Here is a 10,683-nt window from a genome sequence, read left to right on the forward strand (position 1 = left end):
TGAGCACCACCTCCTAGAGTCAGACACAAACGGATAGGGGAAACCTTTATTTTTTACATGGTCTAAAGTGGAACATGATGGATATTAGCTAGAATCAAAAGGAGTGAAAAATAAAGGCCCGACAGAGAAGTAACTACAGGTCCTTTTCAATGAACTCAGTGCAGCACCTCTGGGTTTTACCAAGTGAACTGTTTTGACCAGCTGAGTAAGTCTATTAAGGGACCTCTAGAAATGGCTAATTCTTAATAAGCCTTGTTTATTAATTACTGTTTATTCCACAACTTAAAACCATCCAAATTTTTCCTATTCAAGAAATTACACCTATAGCAGAGATGATATACGGAAGGCTACCAAGCTTTTAAAAATTTATGTTCAGTCGTGTCCAATTCTCAGAGACTACCTGGGTAAGTCCCATTATTTTCTTCTTAGGGATGAGTGTGTGTATCTATCCTTGTCAAGTATTAGAATCCTACAGTCAACGATTCACAAAGATCCATAGATGATTCTTAAAATCACCCGGGAGTTTATGGACTGTCAGTTGTCACACTGCAACAAATACAAGGGAAGAAGTCATGTATGATTGCAGGCTGCATCTTAATTCAGAAATTTTAACTTGCCTGTTTACAAACTTTTGACGGTCTCAAAACTGTGGATCTTTTACTTGAATCTTAATCCACCTATCAATAATGCTGCAAACTTCAAAATTAGCCATAGGTAAAGCATTCTGCCCATTATGATTTGAAATGATGCACTGTACAAGAAATGTTTTCCAATGGTTTATTTTCTAGGAAATCCCTTGTCATGACATTTTTTTTTCAGTTAAAAATTCCTGCAGAGACAAAACAAAATACAGAATGGTTAACTTTCCAAGAAATTAAGGACATGGTCTCACAGAAATTCTTCCCTGGAACCTGCCCCATTTGACTTTATCTTAAAATAAAATGTTTGGCTGCAGCTCTATGCTACAACTCAAAATATGCCCAGAAAGCACTGAAAAACAAGAGAGGGGGAGACTTTCATAAGGAAAAGGTAATTATAGGGGAAAATGTTGAGGCTGCCTTCTGATAACAGAATAATAGAGCTGAAAGGGACCTTGGAGGTCTTCTAGTCCAACCCCCTGCATAAGCAGGGAACCGTATACCATTTCAGGCAAATGGTTGTCCAATCTCTTCTTGAAAACCTCCAGTGGTAGAATATCTACAACTTTTGCAGGCAAGTCATTCTACTGATAGTTCTCACTTTCAGGAAATTTCTCCTTAGCTCTGATAAATGGGCGTTTTATAAGAATCACTTTTTGTGAGATGAGTGGCTATATAAAGTTAATAAATAAATAAGCATTTTCACCAAGGCATATGGCATGGGCCCGGGGTACTTGCAGGACTACCTCCTACCAGCCTCCCACCGCCCAGTGCGCTCACATAGGACTGCCCTCCTCCGGGTCCCATCGGCCAGTGTCGGCTGGCGGCCCCCAGGATGAGGGCGTTCTCTGTGGTCGCACCGACTCTCTGGAATGGTTTACCCACTGGGCTCCGGACGGCCCCCGACCTCCGCACCTTCCGCGTCGACCTAAAGACATGGCTCTTTCAGCAAATCCCCTGATCGGCCGTGCATTTTAATTTGGGGATTTGGGGTTTTTTAAATTCGGATTCTAACATTTTAATTCTATTTATTGTTGGGTTGTTTTATCCTGTGAGCCGCCCTGAGTTCCTTGGGAGAAGGGCGGCATATGAATATGACAATAAATAAATATATTTTGGGAATAAATATCTCTTAATGGCATTCATGATGTGCTATCAAGCAAAACAGAAAGATGCATTACCACAGTTTCCAAACTTAAATATCAGACTTACTTGGAAACAATTCCATCGTTCTTTGCCAGTCGTAGAATTGAGTCATCAGACTCCCCCTGAAAAAGAGTTTTGTAATTAGGTAAGATGAAGAAATTGAATTCATACCCTGAATTTCAATCTGAAAATGCTTCGGTGAATTTGGGAAATTGTCCAAAGGAAATTCATTGGCAACTAAAAGGACAAGTTTCTATTATTAAGAATCAAGTACTATTGCATACTTATTTGCTAAGTTTTTAAGGTTAAAAAACAGCCAAGATTGAAAACCTATAGTTAAAAAATTTATAATAGTCTAAAATTAGAATACAGTTAGTATTTGTACTGTGAAGATAGGCAAAGCATTTCACAGTAAAATATTGACACTGAAGTGGAGAGTCCTGAAGTGGTTTGACCTTGAAACAAGTCCATTCTAATGTTTGTCTGTTTCTTGGACAATTTGAAAGGCGGTCTGTTTGAGGTTACAACATTCCATGATGGAACATTTTATACCTCAATGTTATTTTGTTTTATTATGTATGTATGCATGTATGTCCCACCTTTTAGTATTTTTACCAATAACTCAATGCAGTGAACATATCCAACACATTTTTTTTGTCTTTTAATGATGCCGTAATCCATCATGGTGGAGTCAGGGCAACTGAATGGAGGTGAGTGTTTACTGGCCAGATGCCCTTCCTGTCACCAATGCAGAGTTCACAGCTTTATTTACTCATTGTGCCCAGAGAGAGAGAAATACCTGCCACTACCTAGGATCGAACTCACAGCCTCCCGATTGTGAGGCAAGAGTTCCACCCCTCGGCCACTGCACCACTCAGTGAATATATCCAACACATATCCCTATTTTCCCAAACAAAGGTGGACTGAGAGGGACTGGCTTTCATGTTTAGGGCGAGACTTGAACTCAGAGTTTCCCACTTTCTAACCTGATGCATTAACCACTAGATCAAACTAGCTCTAATATTATGCAGTATATTAATGTATGGTATTCAAAATTTCCTGCCTGCATTCTTTCGGTAATACCAAAGAAATGCTGACAATTTACTTTCTAATGTAATATACCCACTGCTCTAATAATTTCCATATTCAGAAGACAACCATCCCAGGACCTAAAGTCTTCACTTTAATTGAGCTGCTACAAGGAAAATTGGAATGGATGTAAATATGTATAAATACAATGAATGAAACTACCCATCCTGAATTTATAAACCATTTAGAAACAGGCAAACTCTGAGTCATTGAAAAACAATTAGACTTACCATCCGACGGATTGCTCCACAAATGGCATATGCTTTGAACTGGCCATTCACTCTGCCTGTGGCTTTGTCAACCTGTCATTGGAATTAAGAGGGTTCAAATAATTGTTACACAATCATAACTGAAAGCTGAAAGATTGGTATAAGGCATAGAATAGATTTATTCATTTTATGTTTTACATATCTAACCCGTTTGACAATTGAGCAAACCCCAATCCCATCCTGAACAAATGGGTTTAAAGGAAAAGATGCATTTACTCTGAGCTAGAGTGAAAATCTGGGCAAAAATTCCCATTTATAAAAGAATAATTTTTCATTACTGCTATTCCAAGGCACATCAAAATGAAAGTAAAAAAAAAAAAGGAAAAGTTTGAAGTAATTTTTAAACTTTAAAAGAAGCCTTCGTTATACAGTATTTTATTCTAATCATATTCATTCTCTCTCTATTTTCATTGCTGTTTCTGTTGTATTCTGAAAGTTTTTGATTTAACAGTTATAGTTACATAATAATCAAGATCTGGTTTTGTTTGCCTGCATTAGGAAATACAGCTTAATGCCTAATGCCCATACACCTGGATCTATCACCCCCAAATAAATAAAAATATTTTTGACTATAAAATTGCAACTAGCCCTTTATTTCATTTGAAACACTGATGGCTTTCAACTTCGAGTTACAGATATTTTACTTACTTCTGCAACATTTATTTGGATGGAAGCATGGTCTTTAGCACCAATTATCCGATTGCTAGCAGAGCTGAAGGGAAAGAAATATATAAAAAGAAGAACTTAAAATCAGACACTAATCTAGAAAAAATGCTCTGTTATCTTTCTAGATAACTCTCATCATGTAGCATCAATTCCATTTCTTGACATGCCAACTTACCACTCTTTTAGCAGAAGTTCCTACCACAATACCAAAAAAAAAAAGAAAGCAGAACCCCTCTTAAGACATTGTAGGAGGGCAACTGTACTAATCTACTGTAAGAAAAAATCAGAAACCTCTTTTCTAACAAATGTTACTAAACACCAAGCTGCAGTTTATGTCTTATGCCTTTTAATGAAATGTATGTCAGAAAAGGTGATGCCAGATTACTCCTTATAATTACTTTTTTTACAATTGTAAATCAGGCATATAGAAGCATCTACTTGAATAATACAACAAATCTATGTGTGCATGTAATGCACCAGGATAAAACATCACGCCCACTTAAGACACATGAAGGTTAAATTATAATTTGAGTTAAAAGAGCCTTGGTAGTACAGTGGTCTAAAGCACCCTGTTATTAAGACCAGCTGCCTGCCTGCAGGTTCGAATCTCGCCAGGCTCAAGGTTGACTCAGCCTTCCATCCTTTCTAAGGTAGGTAAATTGAGGACCCAGTTGTGGGGGCAATAAGCTGACTTTGTATAAATATACAAAAGGATGAAGGCTATTGCTGAGCACATTGTAAGCCGCCCTGAGTCTCTGGAGAAGGGCGGCATATAAATCAAATAAAAAAATAATAATAATCATGAATCAGAAAGCTACTGCACTCTGTGAAAGAGCTCTCCTGAGAAGAAAACAGCTTTTCATCTATAGCAGAGCACTCATTTGGGTATAAACTAAACCCATATTCCAATTTATTTTCAGTTAGCAATTCTCTCTTCTAGAGTGCCCACATAATATTGAAAGCTTTTACTTCCATTTAAAAATAATCACAATTTTATTTTATAATCTAAAATTGGACAAACTCTTAATCTTAGCTATAACTGATATAAACAAGGTATTTTCAAAAAATAATTTATGATTTTTCTCTCATCTTAACTAAATTTAATTAACCAGTTTGGTCTTAATGGTTAAGGCATCAGGCTAGAAACTAGGAGACTGTGAGTTCTAGTCTCGCCTTAGGCAGGAAAGCCAACTGGGTGTCTTTGGGCCAATCCCCAGGAGATGGTGAGTTCTAGTCCTACCTTAGGAAGGAAAACCAGTTTGGTGACTTTAGGTCAGCCTCAGTCCAATTCATCATCTCTCAGGGTTATTGTGGGGAAAATAGGAGGAAGAAGGAATCTTATGTATATTTGCCGCCTTGAATAATTTATAAAAGTAATGAGGGTGGGCTAAAAACATCTAAATGAATAGAAAGTACTTAGTGGCTATTGTGGAAGACAAAGATTAGTTTAGTTAAGGCTCCTTCTCACCACACTGAAACAGAGGAGCCTGGTGGCCTAGTTGGAAATATTAGACATGGTTTCTTCCATTCATGGAATAACTTAGCCAAACTGTCCCAAATTTGCTTTGTTGGGCCATCTGGACATGTTGCAATGACTTCTTCTGGCAAAAACCATAGAAGGGGAGGAAAAAAGCACAAAACCATCTGCGATTGGCTCAAATTAAGAACATTTCCACAGGCACCGAGAGGATGGTGAGCTAAGTTTGCGAGTAAATTGCCTGACACTTATAGCAGTGAGAAGTCTTTGATGCTTTCTGAACTTGGTTGTTTTCTTGCAGATGTATCATTACCCAAAATACCGTATTTTTCGGAGTATAAGGCACACCTTTTCCTCACGAAAAAGAGGGTGAAAATCTGGGTGCATCTTATACTCCGAATGTAGACCCGCACAGCTTCTCAAATGGAGGTTTCAGAGGCTGAAAAAAAGCATCAGAAACAAAGCTTCAGAAAAGAAGCCCCCAAACAGAGCTTCAGAAAAAAAAAGCCCCGAAACAGAGCTTCAGAGGCTTTTTTTTCTGAAGCTCTGTTTCGGAGGGTTTCAGAGGCAGGAAAAAAAGCAAAAAAAAAAAAAAAAAAGCAAGGCACAGAACTCACAACCAAGAAACCTGTTGCTAAAATTTACCTCTGGGAACAGCTGATTGGGGGTATTCCGGGAGGCCGATCCACCTGCCAATCAGCTTTTCTTATTTTCCTCCCCCAAAACTAAGGTGCGTCTTATATTCCGGTGCATCTTATACTCCGAAAAATACGGTAGGTAATACAATCAGTGCCACTAGCACTCATGTTGTAGTTTGGATAATGAAACATCTGCAAAACAACCACCACATGAAGCTTAGAGAGCATCAAAGCCTCATTTCAACCCTGAGTTACAAATATTCTCCTTTATCGGTACTAACAGCAGTTTGAAACAACTATCCAGAAAAGTGATGATTTCCTTTCACCAGATGTGTTGAGATGGAAGCTAGAAAGCAGGGCTTGAACTGCCCCTTCCAATCTTTATAAATCCATGGATATCCTGCCAGTTGTATCTTACACATAAGAGGCTTTCCTGGCTGAGATTATTTTACCAGATTACCAGACTGTATTTACCGTGTTGAGCTTTAGAGAGCCATAAAAGTTTAGGTTTTTTTAAAGCCCCCAATGGGCAATTCATACAAGTTAGGAATCCATAACCTGGCACGTGTTTAGCTGTTTATTGTTCCACGGGGCTGTAGTCTTTGTAAGTTTTCTGTACTACTGTTTTTGAGATTGTTAGTTTTGTTATTCCATTTTACTATTTTAATCAAACTAGGGGAAGAGAAGTAAAACACTTAAAGAGTCCTATTGATTTGGAGTCACGTGTTAAGATCAAATAAGTAATAATACAGCCATATCAGTTTCCAAACCATCCAAGGAAGACACATCATTTCTGATGATCAGATATACTCACCATTTACGAGGCACGTAGAGATCTACAAATTCCCCAGCGTCGTTCTGCATTATGCTTCTTTCACTTGCCTCAAATCAGGTGCAACAGGAGATTTCTAAAAAGATTGTTGTGAAGATCAGTTATTAAGAGAATCACTGGAGCTATTAAGCGAATCATGCAATCATTAAGCAAATCTGGCTTTCCTCATGGACTCTGCTTGTCAGAAGCCAGTTGGATAGATTACAAAAGGTGATCACATGACCCCAGGACAATGCAACTGTCATAAATATATCCCAGGTGCTAAGTGCCTGAATTTTGATCACATGACCATGGGGATGCTGCAAGGGTTGTGAGTGTGAAAAACAGTCATAAGTCACATTTTTCAATGCCATAACTTTGAAAACAATTGGCTGTAAGTCAAGGATCACTTGTAGCTGCACCATTTGCACATAACTTTACAGGATAGAATATGGAATTGCTAATATTATTTTATCCATGTTTTGGGAACAAGATTGTACCCAACTGGCCATCAGTACCTCATTAAGATAATCCTGTATTTAATAACACTTCAGATACATGAATGGCAGGATAGGGCACAGGTGTCAAACTCAATTGCATCACGTGATGTATTGTGACTTTTTTTGCCTTTGCAGAGCCGGGGTGAGCATGGTCTGTGCATGATGCATCCAGCCCATGGGCCGCCAGTTTGACAGGCCTGATATAGGGTCTCTCCCATCCTTACTAGAATAGAATAACAGAGTTGGAAGGGACCTTGGAGGTCTCCTAATCCAACCTCCTGCTTAGGCAGGAAACTCTATACCATTTCAGAGAACTGGTTATCCAATCTCTTCTTAAGAATTTCCAGGGTTGGAGCATTTACAACTTCTGGAGGCAAGTTGTTCCACTGATTAATTGTTCTAACTATCAGGAGATTTCTTTTTAGTTTTAGGTTGCTTCTCTCCTTGATTAGTTTCCATCTTTTGCTTCTTGTCCTGCCTTCAGGTGCTTTGGAGAATAGTTTGACTCCTTCTTCTTTGTGGCAGCCCCTGAGATATTGGAATACTGCTATCATGTCACCTGTAGTCCTTCTTTTCATCAAAGGAAGTTCCTTCTCTTTTCACAGATGCAAGCAGAAATACACTCTGGCATTTCCTCATTCTCCTTGGCCACTACAACTATCAGCCACTCTGAAGACTACAGAAATTATAGATGCATATATAAGGAAAGCAACAGGCTGTAGAATGGCTGCATTCATTTGTTCTGCTGAATCTGCTTCTAGGAGATAAAATTCATAAACGGAGTATAAAAATCTGCAAACACTACTCCCTCTCTTAAATCAGTTTTCTCAAAAGGTCCAGTTCTATAACACGGATGGATATGCAGGTGGGTACCCTTTCCCACTGTTCAACCCCATTTTCTAGGTTCTCATGAGCATTAAGTGAAGCAGAAGGAATAGACTTGACTTTGGAAAAAGTGCAAAGAACAGCAACCAACATGATTAAAGGCCTGGAGACTAAAACATATGAAGAACAGTTGCAGGATTTGGGTTTGGCTATTCTAAAGAGAAGAAGTGGGGGGAACGACAGAATGACATGATAGCAGTATTCCAATATTTGAGAGGCTGCCACAAAGAGGAGAGGGTGAATTTATTTTCCAAGACACCTGAAGGCATCAAGGCAATAACCAATGGATGGAAACTAATCAAGGAAAGAACCTGGAATTGAGAAGAAACTTCCTAACAGCGAAGACAATTAATTAGTGGAATTGTTTGCCTTCGGAAGTTGTGGGTGCTTCATCATTGGAGGTTTTTTAAAGAAGAGATTGGATAGTCATTTGTCTGAAATGATATAGGTTCTCCTGCTTGACCAGAGAATAGAACAGAATAGAATTTTTTATTTGTTTGTTTGTTTGTTTATTATTAATTAATTAATTAATTAATTAATTAATTAATTAAATTTTTATACCGCCCCTCTCCTGAAGGACTCAGGGCGGTGAACAGCCAAAATTAAAAACACACAATACAAATATTAAAATACATTAAAACAAAATTAAATTATCTTTGGCTTCTCCAATTTTAAAACCCAAGTGTGGTTTTATTGGCTTATACACTTATTGGCCAAGTGTGATTAGACACACAAGGAATTTGTGTTGGTGCTTATGCTCCAACACGTTACATAAGAAGATACGTTACATAAAGGAAGATACGAAGATAGAGGGCAGGACTAGAAGACCTCCATGGTCCCTTTCAGCTCTATTCTGATCACAGACGCTGGTCCAACATTTCCCCTAAGCCAGGGGTCAGCAACCTGAGGCTCTGGAGCCGCATGTGGCTCTTTCACCCCTCTGCTGCGGCTCCCTGGCACTCTAAATATGCATCACAACCACCAAAGGCTATTGCTTAACGCATTGTAAGCCGCCCTGAGTCTCCGGAGAAGGGCGGCATATAAATCAAATAAAAAAAAAAAATGTGCGACACCCGCCGGCACACAATTTATTGAGGTTTTCAACCCCCGGTAGGCCAACCATGGATAAATCCAAGAAAAGAGAAGTTTCAGAAGAAAACAGAACGTTTAATTCAACTACATATACTAGTTTTGTGGCCGCTCAAGAAATAGTCAAACACGGGAAGGGTTTTGTGGCTCCCGGTGTTTTCTTTTCTGTGGGAAATGAGTCCAAATGGCTCTTTTGAGTGTTTAAGGTTGCAGACCCCTGCCCTAAGCGTAGCTATCATTCTTTAAAAAACAACAACACTAATCTGCATTTGTCTTGAACTGGAAGGATGGAAAGATCTAACATCCTCGATCAGATAAAGATACCTGGCTGGATCTGACAGAAAAGGGCAGGATCTGTTCTCTGTGGCCTTGAATGCAGGCCAAAAAAAGGATGGATCCAAGACACAGGAAAGTAGAATCAATGTATGTGTGTGTGTGTGGGAGAAATACATGAGAAAAACCAAGCATGCATAGCTTTGCTTGCTATCTAAAGCAGGGATCTCCAACCTTGGCCACTTTAAGACTTGTGGACTTCAACTCCCAGAATTCCTCAGCCAGCTTTGCTTTGCTGGCTGAGGAATTCTGGGAGCTTTGCTAGCTGAGGAATTCTGGGAGTTGAAGTCCACAAGTCTTAAAGTGGCCAAGGTTGGAGACCCCTGTTTTAAAGAGGAACCCAGGCGGGTAGTGGGTTCCCCATCGCAGAAAGCCTGGCCAGGCAGCCATTAGCTGGGGAAAAACAGGATAGAAATGTTAACAAACGAAGCTGTCTGGGATACTTTAATTGGGGAGCCCTGCACTAGCAGTTGGGGGGGGTTGGGCTCGATGACCTCAAGGGGCCCTTTCCCACTCTACCCTCCTAATGGGGCTTGGCTTTCTGCATAGGCAGCATGGGGGGGGTGGAAAAGAGGGTCGCGGGCGCACTCTTCCTTCCCCCGCCCCGCAGTCATCCTAGGAACCCCGAGGAAACAAAGGAAGATTTCCCCCCTTCCCGCCGTAGCCCGACCGGCCCCGGGGAAAAGCGGCGAGAAAAAAGCGGCCCCGCGAACCGAGATAGGCCTCGCCTCACCTCCTCACGCGCCGCGAGCCCAGGCCGGAAAAGGAAGTGGGCGTCACTCCAAAGCGACTCGAAAGCTCGCTGCCGAAGGGAAGGGAGGGGAGGCCACGCTGAGCGGCGCGCAGGAGATGACGCCGAGGGAAGGCTCCCAGAAAGCAGAAGGGAGGGGCGCTACTTTGAAGGCGGGGCAGAAGAGGGCGTTAGCCACGCCCCACGCCTTTCTCTTAACCGCAAGGGCGGGAAAGTCCAACCTGAGCGCGCGCTTCTTAGGAGCGATGTGCGATCTGAGGAGAATTCAGAAGCGCCTAGCGGGAGAAAAACAAGCGCGCAAAGGAGCCTGCGATGTGGCCTATAATATGATCCCATGCTGGCTGGGGAATTCTGAGATTTTGAAAGTCCACCCAATTCTTAAAAAGTTGCC

General features: G+C 40.5%; 1 protein-coding gene across 1 annotated transcript; it reads right to left on the reverse strand.

The window, feature by feature from the left end:
* Positions 1-763: 763 nt before the first annotated feature.
* Positions 764-10,359, reverse strand: RPS21 (ribosomal protein S21). The gene is made up of 6 exons (XM_070940115.1): positions 10,275-10,359; positions 6,738-6,831; positions 3,791-3,854; positions 3,104-3,175; positions 1,851-1,906; positions 764-829 (listed from the first exon to the last, which is right to left on the reverse strand). Exons 2-6 carry the CDS (start codon positions 6,785-6,787, stop codon positions 820-822), a joined length of 252 nt encoding a protein of 83 aa, XP_070796216.1. The 5' UTR covers positions 6,788-6,831; positions 10,275-10,359; the 3' UTR covers positions 764-819.
* Between the last annotated feature and the right edge of the window lie 324 nt (positions 10,360-10,683).

The sequence above is a fragment of the Pituophis catenifer genome, unplaced genomic scaffold (assembly GCF_029215685.1).
Source record: "Pituophis catenifer annectens isolate HBS135680 unplaced genomic scaffold, rPitCat1.0.hap2 SCAF_3, whole genome shotgun sequence".
NCBI classification, from domain to species: domain Eukaryota; kingdom Metazoa; phylum Chordata; class Lepidosauria; order Squamata; family Colubridae; genus Pituophis; species Pituophis catenifer.

Coding starts and splice junctions, on each gene's coding strand:
- RPS21 (XM_070940115.1), bottom strand. CDS start 6,787: ATGCAGAACGACGCTGGGGAATTTGTAGATCTCTACGTGCCTCGTAAA. Junction 3,855..6,737: donor CTCTACGTGCCTCGTAAATG/GTGAGTATATCT, acceptor CTTTCCCTTCAG/CTCTGCTAGCAATCGGATAA. Junction 1,907..3,103: donor GTGGAGCAATCCGTCGGATG/GTAAGTCTAATT, acceptor ACTCTTTTTCAG/GGGGAGTCTGATGACTCAAT.